This window comes from Schistocerca gregaria, chromosome 6 (assembly GCF_023897955.1).
Source record: "Schistocerca gregaria isolate iqSchGreg1 chromosome 6, iqSchGreg1.2, whole genome shotgun sequence".
NCBI classification, from domain to species: domain Eukaryota; kingdom Metazoa; phylum Arthropoda; class Insecta; order Orthoptera; family Acrididae; genus Schistocerca; species Schistocerca gregaria.
In genome coordinates, this window is record NC_064925.1 from 3,929,555 (window position 1) to 3,952,112 (window position 22,558).

The window sequence follows — 22,558 nt, forward strand, 5'->3', positions numbered from 1 at the left end:
GTAAATTGTAGACTTTAATTAACAACACGAAAATTAGATTTTTGGACACATGAACTATTTTTCTAGATATGGTGTTAGCAAGCTGCACCAAAAATTTGTGAAAATAATTTTGACACAGCCTGTAGATTAGGAACACCAGAATGACTACGAATTTCTTGGGGAACTGTGGATAACCACTTATGTTTCAGTCGGTGACTTCGGGTTAATGAGTACGGACTGTGACTTTTCTGACAGGGGTAGTGAGGAACGCCTTTTCCAGATTTGGAAATATGGGATGAACTTGGCAGGAGTGATTCCTCGGTGGGAAGAAGGAGCCAGCTGTGTTTCACAAGGACTGTACTTCTGCAACTGAGCCGGCTGTGTTAAAGGAACGCTGCCAGAGGAATGCCCACCTGTGAGCAGCGTGGTGGCGTCGGAGGCGTCCTCTGTCTTGGTGTCGTCGTCCTCCAGCAGCGCGGCCTGCTCGCGCACCGGCGTGTCCACCGGCAGCTCCTCGGGCGACAGCGTCTGCTCCGTGGCGTCGCCGTCGCCGGCCGCCGAGGCGGACGCCGCCCCCGAGCAGGGGGACGCCGGAGGCAGCGGCGACGCCGCCGCCCGGGCCGCCCGGCCGCCCTCCTCCACCGTGTCCATGATGGAGTCGTACTCGGGAAACGAGAACTGGTCCACGTAGACCACCTCGCGGCACAGCGCGTCCATGCGCAGCACCGAGTTCTCGCCACCGGCCCACGGCGCGGGCGCGCTGCCGCAGAGGAAGGTGGCGGCGCTGTCGCCCAGCAGCGAGAACGGCTCCTTCATCTGGTCGGGCGTCAGGATGCCCAGCGACTCGTCCAGCTCCAGCGAGCCCTGCCTGTTGGCCAGCCCGCCGCCGCCGCCACCGCCGCCTCCGGCGCCGCTGCTCGGCTCCTCCGCCTGCTCCGACGACAGGTCCACCGAGTTCTCGTCGTCGTAGTCGTCGTTGTCCACGTCCATCTCCTCCGTGTCCTCGATTCCCAACACCGGTGCCGGTGCCGGCTGCGAGTCCCGCTGACGCTGTTTGAAGTCACCGAGGTCCGCCGAGGAGTGCCGGCCCTCGTACTGTAAAGTAACACCCACAAGCGACGGGTAATGCTTCGTTGTCTTCCTACACACACACACACACACACACACACACACACACACACACACACACACACACACACACACACACACACACCACGGCTCGGCTCGGCTCGGCTCGGCTCGGCAGAGTGGCGAACAATCATAGTAACTGTGTTGCGTTCCATTTGCTTCTTCGCTGAGCTCTCCACTGCCGGTGTCAGTCATGGCGGGGGTCTGCTGTTTCACTAGGGTGATCAGTATCAATCGACTCAGTGCATCCGTCTAATAAACGGGGGCGCGATACTGAGGAAAGCCATAGATGTTTTCCTATTATCGAAGCTGGATTAACGGCAGGATGTAACATTCTGTGCTGTTTTTATACATTTATTTCAGCTCTCTGTTGTTTGAAAATAAACAGTTTTACGATTTATAGTTGTATTCATTCTAGAAAGATACCTATTCAAAAGTATCTCCTAATTCAGCTTGGGTAGAGAATCATCACGATTAGATACCTCATCTATCGTATTTCCTTAGGTGTAAACTGTCAGTGGCACGGCTGTTTTTATCTACAGGCGTGATATTTGCATTATGGAGTCAACATTGCCAACCACTCATACGGCGCGGTGCGTACACTGTAACACGAGGGGTTCACTTAAGAGTGTAACGTGTTCAGTTTAAACGAACGGGGGAAACTGCCTAAAACCCTCTCAGTCTGACCGGTGCACCACCGTATCCTGCAAGCTATCCCACTACGCGTTACGCTGTGCTCGCAATTATTAATGCATATTAAAATAAACGCGAAGACGCTACGAACCCATTCCCCTGGCCAAAGTCGCTAACCCACACTGAGTTCGGAACACAGAGGCGGAAGTAGGCAGAAGTAATTATTGCGACATTTATTTGATAAGCTGCATGGCGAAGTACGGTGCCTGAACGACCAAACGAATTGTGCCGTTACGAAAACAAATCTTACAGTGGAAATGACATGTGTTGATTTGTAACGCTACTGGATTTCTTGCCGTATGGAAGGAGACCACTTAAGCCAAGAAAGAGAGATATTGAATCTAGGAAGATGTAAGAAAGTGGTATGAGAGATCCAGAAGCAGCAGATAACGGTTCCAGTTTTCAAACCGTATTCCTTGTTTCTACAAGGGAGCTAATTAAACTATTACTAGCTGTCGCTCGTAAGTAGTCGGGTGCAGATTTCTGTCTGGTTTGTACTGCTTCTAGGGACTGATCACTAATGACAATCTTGCAAAATTAGGACTTTTCCCCTATTTACGATCAACAGGTTTCAGATATTTTTTGCGGAATGCAAACGGCTAGTCCTTACAGATATTACTGGGTTTTCTGGCGTTGTCACTACCATATATTCAACGGTATTGTCTGGGACAGTAACAGAGAGCTCCAGATCATGTCCACCTGGTCGTTTACTCATTTTGCCAACGTGACGTTTCTCGGCCTCTGTTAGTTTACTGCATACCGAAGTTGCTCTCACTGATGACACTTTCCCTCCGATAACAAAGATGTGCTCTGCCTTTCAAGTGGTATTCTCTTTACTCTCTGCCGCATTACTTTCCTTGCCTATGAAATTAATCTGTGTGGAATTAACTGTCACGTCTGGACAGACGTTTACTTAAATTCAAATGTGATACCAAGTTATGGGACATGTTACCTAGCGTGCCACTGACATCGTAACACACCCTCCGGATCACTGTGCTGCTCAAGTGTAACAGATGGGAAACGAAGTTTCCTAGTCTCATTTTTTAACGCGTTTGAGTTTCTTCAATTTTTTAAAATTTATTTTGGCTCTTGTGCGAGATGTATGTCGGAGGGAGTAGTACTTCATGACATTACAAGCTAGACAAGAACGGCATTCTTGTCGAGCAGGAGACCACAGCGATTGTTTTCAAAATACGTATCCCTCACAGTCACATTTATTTCTAACAAAATAACTGGTCTCTACCACCAGTCATCCTTAGATTATGAAAAACAGGGCATCGTCAACACTGACAACGCGGTCTCCGCAATGCTCCGACTGAACCACGGCCTGGATCTGATTATCTGAGGATAGTCGATGCCAGCCGAAACACGTCACTTCTTTAGAAATAAATATGACTGTACTGGATAAGTGAGTTATTTTCCCAATCAAACAATGAGCGCCGAACTGCAAATCGAACCCGGAATCTTTGGCTGTCATGGGAAGTTCCTTCCCAGGCCAGGCACGATCCAAGACCGGCTTCACCAACAGTGAACTCGGTGTCGCGAAGACCGCGTTTGAAATCCTCATCTGGCCATCCATGCTCACGTTTCTTGCTTTTCCCCTAAATCGATATAGGCAAATGTCTAGAAAGTTATTTTCTTCCTATCATTTCCAAAACTGACCTTGCTTCTTGTTTCTTGTGATCTCATCGTCGACGGGTCGTTAATATTTAGTACTTTTTGGATCTGTTCGTGCTCTCCTCTTAATGCAACCTGGTTACAAAAATGGTTGAACGAGGCTTTCGTAAGCGACCTCTTTCGTGCTTAAATTACACCTACGATTCTTCTACGATACGTGAAACTTACATCTGCCTTCCACTTGCTTAAATTTAACTGGAACTTCCACATACCATAGCAGGTGAAAAAGATACCGCCAAGCGTGCACGAAATAAAATACGAGACATATGTTCGTAACCACTCTGAGTCAAATACACGAAAGGGTACAGTGTTGGCAGCACAGACGACGGTGGCTCACCTTTGTCAGCGGAGAGGGCTCAGAGGGAATGGTGAAAGTGTAGCCCGCCCTGTGTTCCAAGTAGCGGGGCCGCTGGCCAGCGCCGCCGCCGCCGCCGCTACTGTTGTGGCTGCTGGTGCTGCTGCTGCTGCCGCCGCCGCCGCCGCCGCCACCGGACTCTTCCTGCTCCTGACGCGTGCGCGCCACGTGGCAGGGCTCCTCCTGCTCGAGACGTCCTCGCGCCACGGCGCGCGGCGCTGCCGCCGCGCACCTGGCAGCGCGCACGCGCAGCCTCTCGTCTTCTGGCGTGGCAGCCTCCGACCCGGTCCCGGCGTCAGGCGGTGGACGGAACGGCGTCGAGGAGTAGAGCGGCTGCCAGCGGCCGCCGCTGCCCCTGTGCGTCACACCGGCCAGAGTGAGCAGGCTGCGGCATCACAGAAACAGGCGAAAGCAACGAGGCCTACTGATGCGAGTTTCCAGAGATTTAACGTGCTAAACCTGTGTGTATTTTTATGCTGTGCAGTGTTTTGGGATCTATGATCCTTATAAATTGGAACTGTTTTACCACCAACTGGATCATCAAGGTACCTTTTGTATAACGATTGATTTCGCTTATCTTCAACAACAATCTGCAGATGAAACTTCCTGGTAGATTAAAACTGTGTGCCGGACCGAGACTCCAATTCGGGACCTTTGCCTTTCGCGGGCAAGTGCTCTACCAACTGAGCTACCCAAGCACGACTCACGCCCCGTCCTCACAACTTTACTTCTGCCCGTACATCGTCTCCTACCTTCCAAACTTTGCAGAAGCTCTCCTGCCAAAGTTGCAGAACTAGCACTTCTGAAAGAAAGGATATTGTGGACACATGGCATAGCCACAGCCTGGAGGATGTTTCCACTTCGGCAGGAGAGCTTCTGCAAAGTTCGGAAGGTAGAAGACGGGGTACTGGCAGAAGTAAAGCTGTGAGGACGAGGCGTGAGTCGTGCTTGGGTAACTCAGATGGTAGAGCACTTGCCCGTGGAAGGCAAAGGTCCCGAGTTCGAGTCTCGGTCCGGCACACAGTTTTAATCTGCCAGGAAGTGCCATATCGGCGCACACTCCGCTGCAGAGTGAAAATCTCATTCTGGCATCTGCAGATGGTTGTGGGGTTGGTTGGGGTGGTAGGTGAACAGACAGCGAGGTCATCGACCCTACGATCCAAGGTAGCACAAAACTAAGGGACAGCCAACCCAACAAACAGAACTGTACAGTCTACATGAAAGGGAAACAAGCAAAGAGGCAGGAGGAACGTCGAGTCAGTAGGATAAGCAATAAGGTCCGGTGGATAGCGGGGGGTGGGGGGAGGGAGGAGGGCGAATGGTGGAGATTGGCGAGAGAGAGGGGGGGGGGGGGTCAGAGGTCCAACAGGTCGCGGGACGCCGACACCTCTGCCGATACATCTCGACCCCTGCGCTGTGCAACGATAGCAACACTACGAATACAACAGCAGGGGAAGACGACAAGAAAATGGGAAACGAAATGGGAGAAAATACCAGACAAAACGTAGAGGAAAAGGGAGAGGGACCTGCCTGGCATGGCGGCAGGACCAACGCTAACTCTGAGACTCAACTTCTGCAAGCAAATACGAATATTTAAATTTGGGAGGATAGACCACTTTGTTGGAGAAAATCAAGGACACACGCAACGATGCAGGGTTTTTCACTAACACCTAAGCTAACGAGAATGACAGGCCATATTCAATGTATGGGCCCAAAAGGCGCTGGTAGTCCAGCAAAATGTGCATACTGTGAGGCGCCTCCGCAACTACAAAGGGAGGCATCTCATTGTGCAGTAAAAAACCATTGGTAAACCTGATAGAAGACACCAGAGGGTGGTAGATTCCCGCCGGGAGAGGCAGAAGGAAGAACGGCATGTGGCGGGAGTCCCCTTGATTGCACGAAGTTTATTGGACAAGAGGTGGCCTCTAGGCCACAATGATTAAGCAAACAGGAATTTGACATGAAGCCGCAAAGTTGTGCCAGCAAGGATCACAAGAAATGGGGATTAGGTAGCTGCCCTCATAGCTAGACAATCAGCAAGCTTAATACCGTGCCACCCATGCGACTGTGAACCCAACAGAAATCAACTGACCAATCAGCATGATCAAGATCGTCGAGAAAGCAATGAATCGCAGACACTAAGTGGTGGTGGGAAAAACACCAGGCGATAACTGAAGGCCACTCGTCGAAACTTGAGGCTGGGACCACAGAATTGAAATGGGGGGGGGGGGGGGGGTGTCCCTGTGTAAACTGTAAGGATATTGAGAGGGCTAGTGCGAAAGGCACCAGTGACCAGACAGACACCACAATGGTGGACTGCATTTAAAAAAAAGTGTCAAATGCCCCTAGCACTATGGGACTTAACTTCTGAGGTGATCAGTCCCCTAGAACTTAGAACCACTTAAACCTAACAACCCTTAGGACATCACACACATCCATGCCCGAGGCAGGATTCGAACCTGCGACTTTAGCTGTTGCAAGGTTTCAGATTGTAGCACCTAGAGCCGCTCGGCCACCCCGGCAGGCGAACTGCATCCAAGTAGAGCAGTGCAGAGGGGGAGATAATCCATAAACTTGACAACCACAGTCCAGACAGGACAGAAGTAAGGGCCAATATAGGTGGAGTTGGGTCTAGCAACCCACACTATAAGAGGAAGGAAGGACATTTAGTTTAGGGATACAGCAGGTCTACAGAAGGCTGATATGGAACACACAAGTCAGCTTCTTGTGAAAAAGAAGACCCAAGATATGGAGCTGGGGCCCACCATCAGGACTTTGGTGTCTGTCTAGATCTTTGCAGTGGGACGGGAAGTAGACACCGAAATACACCATCTGTGTGATTATGTAGGAGAGTCCATATGGAAGTGTGTCAGATGGAACTCTGGAACTGTCACTCCACAGAGGCCGCTAAGTGGAAACTAGCCCAGATACAGAAATTATCCACAGGTAGACCGGGGGTGACCAATGATCCAACAGAGGCCAAGTGACTATTGGTAGGAATGTGGAAAAGCACATTTCACACACAGCCCAGTGGAACGCCATTCTCCTGGGTCCATGGAGAGCTGAGAGAAATGCCAACCCGAACTCTGAATGATTTATGGGACAGAAACTTGCCAATGAAAATCTGGAAAGGTCCTTGAATAGCCCACTCATATGGTAAGAAAGAAGGTGTTTAAAGGTAATAACACGGGCAAAGGATGGGCATCTCTGCAAGGTCGATGACGATCATTGACGGTCAAGGCAGTGGCCATACTCCACCTCAGGACTAGCCACTTGAGAGGGGCCAGCTAAGGGGTTAAAACAATGCTAGCAGCGTGAGTAATCATTTGAGACACTTCATGAACAATTGCATCAATACAGCCCGACAGAGGGGTGGGGGGGGGGGGGGAGGGGAGAGAGCGGGTAAACACGACCTCAGTCAGAATGAGATTTTCACTCTGCAGCGGAGTGTGCGCTGATATGAAACTTCCTGGAAGATTAAAACTGTGTGCTGGACCGAGACTCGAACTCGGGACTTTTGCATTTCGCGGGCAAGTGCTACACCAAGGAGATGAGGTACTGGCAGAAGTAAAGCTGTGAGGACGGGGCGTGAGTCGTGCTTGGGTAGCTCAGTTGGTAGAGCACTTGCCCACGAAAGGCAAAGGTCCCGAGTTCGAGTCTCGGTCCGGCACACAGTTTTAATCTTCCAGGAAGTTTCACGACCTCAGTCAGCAAGAAGGAAAACCCAGCAGCGTAACCTGGCATTTGGGAGGCAGGAAGGGGATGAGAGAATCAATGGGAAGTGGTCTTATCACAGAGGTCGTTGTGTGGCAACCGGTGTAATCAATGGGGAAATGGTGAGGAAGTGGATGAAAGGTCAAAGGCAGAAAAAAGGCTGTAAGAGGCATGGGTAGGGGAACCATAATTAAGAAGACACAGATCGTGGCTGATAAAGTGAGGAGAGGAAGGGGATAGGGGGAGTGGCAATCACAGAGGAGGGCATGGGGGCTACATGGGAGGGGAGATAGGAGAAAGCGTTGCAACTCATTAGAAGGGGATGGAGGTCATAGAGACAGAATGTAGACTGCTATATTTATTACGATCATCAATGTAGGAGAAATGATCAAGGGAATTACACCCCCGTATCATTTTTCCTCTCCAGGGAGCATGGAGAGTGATGGTCATAACACACATGAGCGCTGGAACATAGTTGCTCCCCTCTTAGAGGTGGCGTCCATATTCACCACAGAGGGTCTGCTGTACAGTGGGAACACATGCACCCAAAATGCAAAAAACGGAAACACCTCAGGGGTCGTACAGTCGTACAGCTTCAATGTCACGTCGGTTAATCATAACCTGGACCTTCTGTTGGAAGGTATGCCCCTCAAATACCAGAATAAAGGCCCTGCTACTGATGCAACTGTCCTTTCAGATTTTCTGAATACACTAAACAACGTAAACGTACCTGTCTTTCCAGATTGGCCCAGACTTCGTCAGGTTGAGATCCCTATGAAAAATGACAGGCTGAACGATATTCAAAGACTGGTAAAGCATAATGGACACTGGGCGACTGGTCACAGGTGTTAAAAGCTGTAGACTGGGCAGCAGGAGAAGTTTTGACCAACAAAAAACCTGACTGCATCTTATTCAGAGAGTCTACTTCGCTAAACTTCAAAAGTTTCCACGAAAAATAGTGGCTTAGTAACAGTGGAAGTGGCAGTGGCATTGGCACCGCAAACTGGGTTGCAGGGCAGGCCTCTCACCCCAAACCTGCAAGTCTGGTCTCCTTCCCAGGGGGCAGGTGGGGAAGGGAAGATCGCAAAAAGGCTGTAGAAGAACGGAGTGTTGTTTGGAACTTCATCCGTTTCACACGCTAAGTGTCCGCCCTGATACCAACCATTCCGAAAAGGTGGCCTCCCTGTAGTGTCAACCAAATACAGCAAGGGACATCTGACACGGGGGCTGTTGCCAAGAGCTCCAAAGCTTTAGAATGGCAGGCAACATGTTCTAGTAGCTTAGGTGACAGAAGTGTGGTAACTGTGATGTCAGGGGCTCAACTAAAAGGTTATGTAACGACCCCAACACACAGACTGGTTACTGTACTGGCTGTATAGCGTTGAGGGACTAAGGTGTCAAGGCGAAGATGGAAGAGGTGGTAAGGCCACATGCCGAAGACTAAGGTGTTCTTCCCCAGTTCGCTCACACTACAGATTCAAAATTTGGAAGGGGACGTCAAAGGAGAACCAAATACAAAAAAAAAGAAAGTGAATAAAAAAATTACATGAGGAAGAAAATCGTAAGGGATAGCTGAAATCAGGGGTATAGTCGGGTCAACTAACCGAGGATATCGCGACAGGTGAAGGGATGAGGCGAGGGGGAGGGACGAGGACACGGAGGGAGGGACAGGGGGAAGGGGGAAGGGGGAAGGGAACGCAGCCTGGGAAGGGGGGGGGGGGGGAGGGGCGCAGTAGCTCAGAGACGCGCGCGTGCGTCGTGCTATCTCACGGAAGACCCGTGAGAGCCCTGGGGAGAACGTCAGCAGAAGCTGTGACCAGTGTATCAATTACAACGTATCACTACTTTTATGAAAGGTCGGCGACTGACGGCAAATGCAGTTATCGGGAGAGGTTTAAGCTCCTTACGTTCCATGTTCGTCCAGGAGCACGGTTAAAATTCAGTGAGAAGCTACGTCAAAGATGATGACATCGCCATCCTCATAGTGATTGAGAGGAATAATTACCGTTGTTTGAAATGAAAGGAACTGATTGTAATCAGTACAGAATACTGAGCTAAAGTAAGACTAAACCAAAGAAAGATCAGAGTGGTATCAATACTGGAAATGACGATGCAGACGAAGCGAAAGTAGTGTGCTACGGCGGAACGGACAAAGCAAGGTGGTAACAAAAACGATTAACATGACAAAGAGAGGATTCCTGGCCAACGGAACTGTGGTAACGTCAAACATGAGTTAATTTGAGGCAGGCATTTGTGAGAATGTACTACGTCTGGAGCACACAATTTTAAGACAGTGAATCATGGACGATGAAACAGAGAACGGAAGCTGTTTGAAGGTTGTGTTATAGACGGATGCTTAAAATTTAGTGAATCTGTTAAAAATGTGGACTTTTTCGGCAAACTCAAAAGATTTGACGGTACTTCCTTGTTCACAGAAATATTAACTAAAAGAAAAAAATCTGCAGAATTTGTCACATTAGTGAGTTGCTCTGTCTTTCTGGTACTCACGTAGTATAATTCTAGGACTCCTCTGCTTTCTCCATAACTGAAATAACTGCTTTTCAGTTCTCAGCGATTAGTTACATTGAGTAAATCATGAATATTGAAATTTTTGCAGTGCAAATCATTTGTGTTGATACTATTTTAGATATTTTAATTCAGCAAGAAATACGACGTACAAGGGCCACAAGATATAGTGGTGGTTCTGAAGAGAGCAGAAACGTGTCGTAATAAATAGAAAGAACTTGTGAAATACTTACAGAAAAAAATTTAAAACTTTCTGTAGCCTTTTCATGTCGTTATTTCCTACTCTTTGACATTCAGTTAATCTCTGCATAAATTTAACTTTCAAATAGATTACTAAAATATGATGGATCCAAAACACTTGAGGTATTTACTTGCTCATGTGATTCCTCTGCATTGCAGATACCGATAAAAAAATTTCGTTAGCGCAAGAAAGTAGCAGTTATACCGTGGAAGAAAAGCAACAACTATATTTGGTATCCAAAGAAGGAACAACATTTTAATTCTTACTGGTTCCAGAAGTGCTATGGAGCACCGCCAATATAATTTCAAGGACGTGGCGGAATTAATAATGAAAACCAAGAAAGAAAGAAAGAAAGAAAGATCGTTTATCTAATGCAGTGGAAGGGGCACTTAGGTATTTGGCACAAAGAAGCAATAAACAGCCCTACAGAAGACAGTTTCAGAGAAGTGAACCTGCTACTTATTCAGGTTCCGTGTTCACACTTCGGCCACGTTTCAGGAAAAAATAAAGCAGCAACGGAGACAGCAGCAGGAAACATCGCAAAAGGAAATGTGGTTTACATACGCTTGTATGCTGCTCAGCACGACAGCAAAACCGTGATATAGAAGAATATTTCGATGAGACATGCCACATAAGTAATTTGGAAATGTTTGGTATACACATGTTTTTCTGCACACACCAATAAGATCTGAGTTATAAACAATTCAGAGGACATTCAAACGCCATCTGATGACGAAACCACCTCATATTGGGAAATGCGAAATGTTCTCCACACTCAAAGTGCAGGAAAACCTAGTGAAATGCTGACTGCATTGCCAACTACTATAAATTTGCACACATCTAAGAGAGCTGTATGCCTAAGATTTAACGACCTTAAGTAATTACTGAGGTCTCTGGCAGAACATACAACACAAATATATCACGTTTACAAGATGCATCAGCCAAACGAAATACTTCCATACTCCTGGAAGAATGTGGTAATTCCTATACCAAAGAAGGCAGAAGGTAATATATGTGACTATTACCAAGCCACCAGTTTAATTACATGATGCTTCAAAAATACTAACACGAATTATTTACAGAAGAACAGAAAGACTAATAGAAAACGACCCTACCTTCAGCCTGCAGCCTAGTTCGACGCAGCTCTGTGCTACACTATCCTGTGCAAAGCTGTTCATCTCTTCTGAATAAGAACTGCAACCCATATCCTTTTGAATCTCGGTATTTTATTCATATCTTGGTCTATCAATAATTCCTCCCCTTCGATTCCTTCTTGTGATCATGCTGGGCCACAAAATTCTCGTATCCCCAGTTCTATTCAGTACCTCCTCATTGGTTACATAATCTACCCATCGGATCATCATTCTGTAGCACCACATTTCGAAAACTATTTTCTTCTTGTCTAAACTGTTTATCGTCCATGTTTCACCTCCAGACAAGGCCCCACTCCAAATACCTCAAAAGACTTCACAGCGCTTAAATATTTGAACAAATTTCTCTTCAGAGACGCTTTTCTTGCCATTGCCAGTCTAAATTTTATATCCCCTTGTTTTTTTTTTGCTGCACAAATAGCGAAAATCATCCACTATTTCAGGTATCTCGTTTCCGAATATAATTCCCTGACAATTACCTTACTTCGACTACAAAATATTACTTTGTTTTGCTTTGTTGTAGTTATGTCCTCCTTTCAAGACTATATCCATTTCGCTCAGTTGCTCTTCCAGGTACTTCGCTGTCTCTGACAGGATTACAACGCCACTGCCAAATCTCAAAGTTTTTATTTCTCCTCCCTGAACTATAATTCCTACTCCAAATTCTTATCTATCTTGGCTGCAACAATGTGTTCACTATGATGCTCGTAGTCGGTGACCTGCATTCGTTCTTCCTTATTCATTTTTAAGCATCCTCCGGCATTACCCCTGTTCGATTTTGTATTCATAATCCTGTATTCACCCGTAGAAACTATAGAAGAGGACATCGATTGGAATACATCCAGCAAGTAGCTGATGACATAGGTTAAAGTGCTACTGTGAGACGAAAAGGTTGGCATAGAAGAGTAATTTGTAATGGGTAAAACTAAAATTAAAAAATAAAAATAAAATAAATAAATACACCTGACCAGAAGTCCAGTTCCTTCTGCCATAAAACTTAGTTAATTCTCACTACACCTAACTTAACCTGCCCATTCTCTAAATTTTGTAACCTACTTGCTCGATTAAGCGATCTAAAATTCCATGCTCTGACTAGTATATTGCCAGATTTTGTTTCTCCTGACGAGTACACAGTCCTTATTAGTCTCCGCCCACAGACCCGAATTGGGGACTATTTTACCTCCTCAATACTTTACACGCAGGAGGATGTCATAGTCATTTAACCTTACAAAAGGGCTACATGCCCTCGGGAAAAGTTACGGCTGTAGGTTCCCCTTGCTTTTAGCCGTTAGCAGTACCAGCACAGTAAGGTCATACTGACTGATTTTACACAAGGCCAGAACATCCATTCATCCAGACTGTTGCCCCCTTGAACTAATGAGGACGTTGAGACAAGGAAGACAAACCAACGCGGCGCCGTGGTTCGTAAGACGCAGGTTTTGTAGATTTAGAGAAAGGGCTTTACAATGTTGACTGAAATAGATCTTCGAAATTTCGAAGCTAACAAGGGTAACATTGGGCTGATATTCGGTGCGGTGAATGTCAGTCTCGGGCCGACGTCTTTCAGACTCCAGACAGTCTGCACTTGCGAGCTGGGAGAAGGGCGCTGCCTGCTTCTTGAGGTGTGGAAGGCGGTGTGATGGCTACGAGGAGGAATATGATTCTGGCCAAAGCAATGACAGCTTTACGGTGGGCAGGTGTCTCGGCGTGTGCCAGAGGAAACCTCAACGATACAGCACACGACTGGGGCGTGGCGTGCTGTCGTCTGCACATGGCCGGCAGTGACGACCGCATTCGAGCGGTTCCCGGCCCGAACACCATCCGCACGTGGCTCACAAACTGCTGCCGTGGTTGTATAGCGTGACAGATACTACTTGTCATTTGCACAGTGTTGCTGGAGATGAGTTTGAGCTGTCTGTATTGAGGTGTTTCGTGTTCGCCCAAGATCCTTTCCGACGCCAGCCAATTTTATTGTCATCTCAAGTCGTCCTAATACTAAGATTGGCAGACATTATTGAGGCTTGTGCTTCCACGGATAGTCAAGTTTGTCTTATTAGTGTTTATGAAGTCAGTTTAAAATTGTTTGTGCTTCTAAATTTCTGAAGCCCTGTTTACGAGGCTTGACTTAAAAATAAAGTTGTTTAATGGACTACCAAATGAGCCTAGTAACAACCAACCCTACATTCCACTCCCCATCGTAAGTAACTGGCCTATTAAATACTGGTAGATATTTCGATAATCCCACGGGCCTAATACTGAACACAGAAGGCGAAGATTATACACGGTGTTCCAGATGTAATGGTCAATATTCAGGGATATACAGTAACAATCATTCGAAACAAAAAAGGAAGGTAAACATGGGCTCTACAAGGCATATCTTAAGAGCTATGAGCTATTCTTGATCTTCGATACTGTGAAACAAATCTCTTCTACTGCAAGATCTTTGCTTTCCATATTTTGGGAAGTGGTAGTACGGAGCAAAACAAGAAAAAAGAAGTCCAGTAAACTTGTGGTCTAAAAATACATACCTTAAAAGCAATGAGTACTTGTTAATCTTCGCTACTTTGAAACAACTCTTCTAATAAACAAGTCCTCATAACTTTTAAGGTATCCTTTTTAGAGCATATGTTTACTGGACATTGTTTTCTTGTTTTGTCCATACTACCACTTCGCAAAATATGGAAAACAAAGAGATTGCAGTACAAGAGATTTGTTTCACAGTATCGAAGATCAAGAACTGCTCGCAGCTCTTAAGGTATGCGTGTTAGAGCCCAAGCTTAGTTGACTTTTTTGTTTCGAATGATCGTTCGTGTCATATCCCTGAATATTGACCATCACTTCTGAAACAACGTCCAGAAAGTAGACTTAATTGCGAAGGGTTTAAGGACGTGGAAGGGGAGCAATTGTTGAGAAGAAAGTTTTAGCCTACCTCCAATATTATTCAGCTTGTACCTTCAGCAAGTAGAAAAGAAAACGAGCAAAAATTTGGAACGTATATAAAAATCAAGGAGAAGGAATAAAATATAGCGTTATCCGATGGCATTCTAATTCTGTCAGACAGCGAAAGACTCTCAGATCTGTCGAACAGAATGTATAGTGTCTTGAAACGCCGTTACCAACATAAGTCAAACAATTGTCATCAAATGTAGTCTAATTAAACCAGACGATGTTGGGAGTATCAGTAAGAATGTGAGACACTGAAAATAGTAGACAAATTTTTCTATTTGGGCAGCAAAACAACAAACGTTGACCGAAATAGATAGGATGTAAAATGCAGATTGACAATAGCAAGAAATTATTTTCTGAAGTAGAGGAATTTGTTAATATCTAATTCCAATTAAGGTGTTAGAAAGGCTTATTTGAAGATATTTGTCTGGAATGTAGCCTTGAATGTAAGTGAAACATGGATGATCAATTGTTCACAAAAAAGTAGAAGCCTTAGAAATGTGCTGCAGAAAAACACTGAAGATTACACGAGGTAAATCGGTTAACTTCAAAAATGGCTCTGAGCACTATGGGACTTAACATCTATGGTCATCAGTCCCCTATAACTTAGAATTACTTAAACCTAACTAACCTAAGGACAGCACACAATCGGGTAACTGATGAAATGATAGACTAATTACAGAAAAATAGCTTTAAGACGGAAACTGACCAAATAAAGCATCAATTGACAGGACATAATCACGATCCACCAACGAATTGTCGGTTTGGTAAAAACCAGCGTTAGCAGGTAAAAATTATTGGGGGAGATCAAGGCTTCAGATTAGTATTTTTTAGAGTCATCGCTCTTCTCACTAGTTTAATGTTGTCCGCCACGAATTCCTCTTCTGTGCAAACTTTACATCTCAGAGCAGCACTTACAACCAACGTCCGCAATTATTTGCTCCATCTCCCTCTACAGTTTTTTACCCTCTACAGCTTCCTTTAGTATCACGGAAGTTATTCTGTGAGGTCTTCAGAGAGGTCCTACCATCCTGTCCCTTATTCTCAGTGTTTTTCACACATTCCTTCACTCGTCGATTCTCCGAAGAACCATTTCATTCCATATCTTGTCAGTCCAACTAATTTTCTACATTCTTCTGCAGCACCAAATCGCAAATGCTTTGATTCTCTTCTTTCCGGTTTTCCCACAGTTCATGTTTCCCTACCACACAATGCAGTCCTGCACTTGTACATTCTCTGAAATTTCTTCCTGAAATGAAAGCCTATGTTTAATGGTCTAGAGTTTCCTTGACTAGGAATGTCCTTTTTGCCAGTGCTAGTTTGCTTTTAACCTCGTCCTTGCTCCATCTATCATGCGTTATTCCGCTGCCTAGGTAGCAGAATTCCTTAACTTCATCTACTTTGTGACTCGCAGCACTCTTATCAAGTTTATCGCTCTTCTCATTTCTACTACCTCTCATTACTTTAATCGACAGACAGAGACAGAGACAGACACACAGAGACACAGACACACAGAGACACAGACACACAGAGACACAGACACACAGAGACACAGACACACAGAGACACAGACACACAGAGACACAGACACACAGAGACACAGACACACAGAGACACAGACACACAGAGACACACAAAACTCAAGCTTTCGCAACCCACAGTTGCTTCATAAGGAAAGACGGAAGGAGAGAGAAAGACGAAAGAAACCCACATCCTTTCGTCTTTCCCTCTCCTTCCCTATTTCCTGATGAAACAACTGTGGGTCGCAAATGCTTGAATTTTGTGTGTGTGTGTTTGTGTGTCTATCAACATGCCAACGCTTTCGTTTGGTAAGTTACATCATCTTTTTTTAGATATATTTTTCCCACGTGGAATGTTTCCCTCTATTATATTCATATCATTAGTTTGAACCCAACAATTACGTTTGTTATTGTCACTGTTGCATTTCGAAATCTTTTCTGTCATCTTACTTTCTCTTTCTGTTTTTGCAAGTAGTTTCACTTTGTGTTCACCTTCTCCTTTTTACCGTAATCTACCATACAATTTTATCCTGCCTATATATACTCAATAATACGTAACCAACCTACAAACTAAAAAAAAAATCCGCTTTCAACACTACCGCTGCTATAAATCCACCATTCCCAGTTCTCAAACAGTTCATTTCATCTATTAACCATTTCGGCTAGTACTAACAACTTTCGCTTTATTTCCATTTCCGTTTTTCCCACATCACTGATCATTTTTAGCTGCTTCCCACAAGTTTTAACGCCATTATTTCTTCGTCAGACAATTGTTAGCCTCATTTTCATAATCTGCCACCACAAAACCACTCCTTTTAATACATTTACACGCAGTTTTTTCGAAATTTTCCCAAATTTTTCCACCCTTTAACTCGTTTTGGCGGCAACACAACCACCTAACCTTTGTGCACGTCGTTGTTTACCAACCCAAGTTCACCACAGGATCAACATTGCTCAGCTTTAACAAACACTTTTTCGACTTATTTCGCACCAGATCTCCAGTTGCTTTCCAGTTCACATTTATCTCTCCCCATATATTTTTATATTTATTTTTATTTTCAGTTCAGCCTCATGTTACACTTTCCACCTCTAATACCATGCGACCCTCACAACATCCCCACAACAACCCCATTAAGTTTTATTTAGATTCTCTCCGCAAACATGCCTTCGCCCTAGCCAGATTACGCTCCCATCTTTTATTTACTCAGGCTTGTCTGACATTTGGCATTACCCCCAAAGGCCTCAAAGTTCCCATCTTTGGCTGTAACCCTTTTTTTCCATCAGTCCCTGTACCAGTTCCAAAATGAACAATCCATAGCCCTAACCAACCCGAATCTTCACCTACACATCAACTCAGCCAATGAACACACTCGCCAACTCATATCCTTAATGAAAATCCTCAATTTTCCCTCTCCCAGATCCACACCGGCTGTTCAGAGCATCCTCCTACAGGCCAACCGCAAATTACAACAGCATGCCGCCCTCCACCTCAAAAAACTATCCGATTTCCTGGTTTCCCACCTCCGGAAAGGCAACTCACTCACCCTCCACATCCTTTCCAGCACACCTCAATCTCCTCTCATTGCACACAGACCCAATCTCTCCCATCTGCTCAATCCCCCACTTCCAGCTCCACTCCCCCAAAACCTCAAAAGTCCAATCAACACAATCTGGAACCACAACACCCTAATTCAGTAGTTACCTTTCCTCCAAACCTCTCTCCCAATCCGAAACCTCTGTCCTATCCAAAGGCCTCACCTTCAGCCTTACTCCCAGATTCAACCAAACAGCCCTCGTCAAAGATATACTTTCCTACACACTTACTCTCTAATGGAAATATGACTTTGCTGCGAAGAACAATAATCCTAATCCTACTGCTAATGATCCAACACCCCAAGACACTATCCAAATTGAACCCTGCCTGGAACAGTTCCGTCCGTCACAGCAGGACCCACCTCCTATTCCTCAAAATCACCCTCTCCAAACTTTCCAGGATTTTCTCACTTCCAGCCTTGCCTCTCAATCCTTCTTAAAAAACCTTAATCCTACTCCCAACATCACCACTGCTGAAGCCCAGGTTATCCGTGATCTGAAGGCTGACCGATCCATTGTCATTCTTCTGGTGGACAAGGGTTCCACGACCGTGGTACTTGATCGTAGGGAGTATGTGGCTGAGGGACTGCGTCAGCTTTCAGACAACACTACATACAAAGTTTGCCAAGGTAATCCCATTCTTGATGTCCAGGCGGAGCTTCAAGGAATCCTCAAGCCCCCTACAAAACCTTTCACCTAACTCCATCAAACTCCTGACCACACCGACACCCTGCACCCCTACCTTCTACCTACTTCCTAAAATTCACAAACCCAATCATCCCAACCAGTCCAGTGTAGCTGGTTACCAAGCCCCCACAGAAAGTATCTCTGCCAACGTAGATCAACACCTTCAACCCATTACATGCAGTCTCCCATCCTTCATCAAAGACACCAACCATCTTCTCGAACACCTGGAATCCTTACCCAATCTGTTACCCCTCGAAACCATCCTTGTAACCATTGATGCCACTTCCCTATACACGAATATCCTGCACGTCCAGGGCCTCGCTGCAATGGAGCACTTCCTTTCACGCCGATCACCTGCCACCCTACCTAAAACCTCTTTCCTCATTACCTAAGCCAGATTCATCCTGACCCACAACTACTTCACTTTCGAAGACAGACATGCCAACAATTAAAGGGAACACACATGGGTACCAGGATGGCCCCCCTCATATGCCAACCTATTTATGGGTCGTTTAGAGGAAGCCTTCTTTGTTACACAGGCCTATCAACCCAAAGTTTGGTACAGATTTATTGACGACATCTTCATGATCTGGACTCACAGTGAAGAACAACTCCTGAATTTCCTCTCCAACCTCAACTCCTTTGGTTCCATCAGATTCACCTGGTCCTACTCCAAATCCCATGCCACTTTCCTTGACGTTGACCTCCATGTGTCCAATGGACAGCTTCAAACATCCATCCACATCAAACCCACCAACAAGCAACAGTACCTCCATTATGACAGCTGCCAACCATTCCATATCAAACGGTCCCTTCCGTACAGCCTAGGTCTTCATGGCAAACGAATCTGCCCCAGTCCGGAATCGCTCAACCATTACACCAACAACCTGAAACAGCTTTTGCATCCCGCAACTACCCTCCCGACCTGGTACAGAAGCAAATTACCAGAGCCACTTCATCCCCTCAAATCCAGATCCCACCACAGAAGAACCCCAAAAGTGCCCCACTCGTGACAGGATACTTTCTGGGACTGGGTCAGACTCTGAATGTGGCTCTCCAGCAGGGATACGACTTCCTCAAATCCTGCCCTGAAATGAGATCCATCCTTCATGAAATCCTTCCCACTCCACCAAGAGTGTCTTTCCGCCGTCCACCTAACCTTCGTAACATGTTAGTTCATCCCTACCCGTGGTCTAGGGGTAACGTCTTTGATTCATAATCAAAACGTCTTCGGTCCTGGGTTCGGTCCCCGCAACCGGCTAAATTTTGATAAATGATCAGCATTGGCGGCCGAAGACTTCCGGCATAAGAAGTCAGCCTCATTCTGCCAACGGCCTTGTCAAAGAGGGCGGTGGAGCGGATAGAGGTTCAGGGCACTCTTGTCCTAGGGGTGGGAAATTGCCCCTAAAGGCGGAAGAATCAGCAATGATCAACGACATGAGGATGCAGAAGGCAATGGAAACCACTGCATTAAAGAAACGTAACGTGTATCCGCAGGACATGTGGCTTGTAGTTGAAGTGTCATGATGATCTCTCCATTGGCGAAAGATTCCGCGAGGGGACTGCCAAGGGGGAGGTTACCATGAGAAAAAGATTGCATAATCAACGAAAGGATAATGTTCTACGAATCGGGGCGTGGAATGACAGAAGTTTGAACGTGATAGGGAAACTAGAAAATCTCAAAAGGGAAATGGAAAAGGCTCAATCTATATATAGTAGGGGTCAGTGAAGTGAAGTGGAAGGAAGACAAGGATTTCTGGTCAGATGAGTATCGGGTAATATCAACAGCAGCAGAAAATGGTATAACAGGTGTAGGATTCGTTATGAATAGGAAGGTAGGGCAGAGGGTGTGTTACTGTGAACAGTTCAGTGACCGGGTTGTTCTAATCAGAATCGACAGCAGACCAACACCGACAACGATAGTTCAGGTATACATGCCGACGTCGCAAGCTGAAGATCAACAGATAGAGAAAGTGTATGAGGATATTGAAAGGGTAATGCAGTATGTAAAGGGGGACGAAAATCTAATAGTCATGGGCGACTGGAATGCAGTTGTAGGGGAAGGCGTAGAAGAAAAGATTACAGGAGAATATGGGCTTGGGACAAGGAATGAAAGAGGAGAAAGACTAAGTGAGTTCTGAAACAAGTTTCAGCTATTAATAGAGAATACCCTGTTCAAGAATCACAAGAGGAGGAGGTATACTTGGAAAAGGCCAGGAGGTACGGGAAGATTTCAATTAGATTACATCATGGTCAGACAGAGATTCCGATATCAGATACTGGATTGTAAGGCGTACCCAGGAGCAGATATAGACTCAGATCACAATATAGTAGTGATGAAGAGTACGCTGAAGTTCAAGACATTAGTCAGGAAGAATCAATACGCTAAGAAGTGGGATACGCAAGTTCTAAGGAATGACGAATTACGTTTGAAGTTCTCTAACGCTATAGATACAGCAATAAGGAATAGCGCAGTAGGCAATACAGTTGAAGAGGAATGACTTGAGTCAGCCGGCAAGACTCAGCGGAGCAGCGCCTCTGAGCAAGTCCAGCGCAGTCCTGGACGAAACCTAAGGAGCAGAAAAGTTCTTGGACCACGACCTCACATCCCGAAAAGTATATCAACAGCCATGTCACCGGGCGTGAAAACCTTCATTCTACAGAGTCTAAAAAGGGCCATCACAGAAGTTGGGAAGGACAACATAGGTACAAAAAAGGTAGCTGCGAGGAAACCATTGGTAACAGAAGAAATACTTCAGTTGATGGATGAAAGGAGGAAGTACAAACATGTTCCGGGAAAATCAGGAATACAAGTGCAGGGAAGCTAAGACGAAATGGCTGCAGGAAAAATGTGAAGATATCGAAAAAGATATGATTGTCGGAAGGACAGACTCAGCATACAGGAAAGTCAAAACAACCTTTGGTGACATTAAAAATAACGGTGGTAACATTAAGAGTGCAACGGGAATTCCACTGTTAAATGCACAGGAGAGAGCAGATAGGTGGAAAGAATACATTGAAAGCCTCTATGAGGGTGAAGATTTGTCTGATGTGATAGAAAAAGAAACATGAGTCGATTTAGAAGAGATAGGGGATCCAGTATTAAAATCGGTATTTAAAAGAGCTTTGGAGGACTTACGGTCAAATAAGGCAGAAGGGATAGATAACATTCCATCAGAATTTCTAAAATCATTAGGGGAAGTGGCAACAAAACGACTATTCACGTTGGTGTGTAGAATATATGAGTCTGGCGACATACCATCTGACTTTCGGAAAAGCATCATTCATACAATTCCGAAGACAGCAAGAGCTGACAAGTGCGAGAATTATCGCACAATCAGCTTAACAGCTCATGCATCGAAGCTGCTTACAAGAATAATATACAGAAGAATGGAAAAGAAAATTGAGAATGCGCTAGGTGACGATGAGTTTGGCTATAGGAAAAGTAAAGGCACGAGGGAGGCAATTCTGACGTTACGGCTAATAATGGAAGCAAGGCTAAAGAAAAATCAAGACACGTTCATAGGATTTGTCGACCTGGAAAAAGCGTTCGACAATATAAAATGGTGCAAGCTGTTCAAGATTCTGAAAAAAGTAGGGGTAAGCTACAGGGAGAGACGGGTCATATACAATATGTACAACAACCAAGAGGGAATAATAAGAGTGGACGATCAAGAACGAAGTGCTCGTATTAAGAAGGGAGTAAGACAAGGCTGTAGCCTTTCGCCCCCACTCTTCAATCTGTACATCGAGGAAGCAATGAAGGAAATAAAAGAAATGTTCAGGACTGGAATTAAAATACAAGGTGAAAGGATATCAATGATACGATTCGCTGACGACATTGCTATCCTGAGTGAAAGTGAAGAAGAATTAAATGATCTGCTGAACGGAATGAACAGTCTAATGAGTACACAGTATGGTTTGAAAGTAAATTGGAGAAAGACGAAGGTAATGAGAAGTAGTAGAAATGAGAACAGCGAGAAACTTAACATCAGGATTGATGGTCACGAAGTCATTGAAGTTAAGGAATTCTGCTACCTAGGCAGTAAAATAACCAATGACGGACGGAGGAAGGAGGACATCAAAAGCAGACTCGCTATGGCAAAAAAGGCATTTCTGGCCAAGAGAAGTCTACTAATATCAAATACCGGCCTTAATTTGAGGAAGAAATTTCTGAGGATGTACGTCTGGAGTACAGCATTGTATGGTAGTGAAACATGGACTGTAGGAAAACCGGAACAGAAGAGAATCGAAGCATTTGAGATGTGGTGCTATAGACGAATGTTGAAAATTAGGTGGACTGATAAGGTAAGGAATGAGGAGGTTCTACGCAGAATCGGAAAGGAAA

At 45.5% G+C, this 22,558-nt stretch overlaps 1 protein-coding gene across 1 annotated transcript in view; it reads right to left on the reverse strand.

Annotated features, from left to right (window-relative positions):
- The window catches only part of LOC126277972 (treacle protein-like), a 1,047,714-nt gene that overhangs the window by 569,156 nt on the left and 456,000 nt on the right, over positions 1 to 22,558 (reverse strand). The window contains exons 3-4 of the mRNA XM_049977624.1: positions 3,815 to 4,187; positions 393 to 1,074 (exon numbers count right to left, since the gene is read on the reverse strand). Coding sequence (XP_049833581.1) covers positions 393 to 1,074; positions 3,815 to 4,187 — 1,055 coding nt within the window. The remainder of the gene's footprint in view (positions 1 to 392; positions 1,075 to 3,814; positions 4,188 to 22,558) is intronic.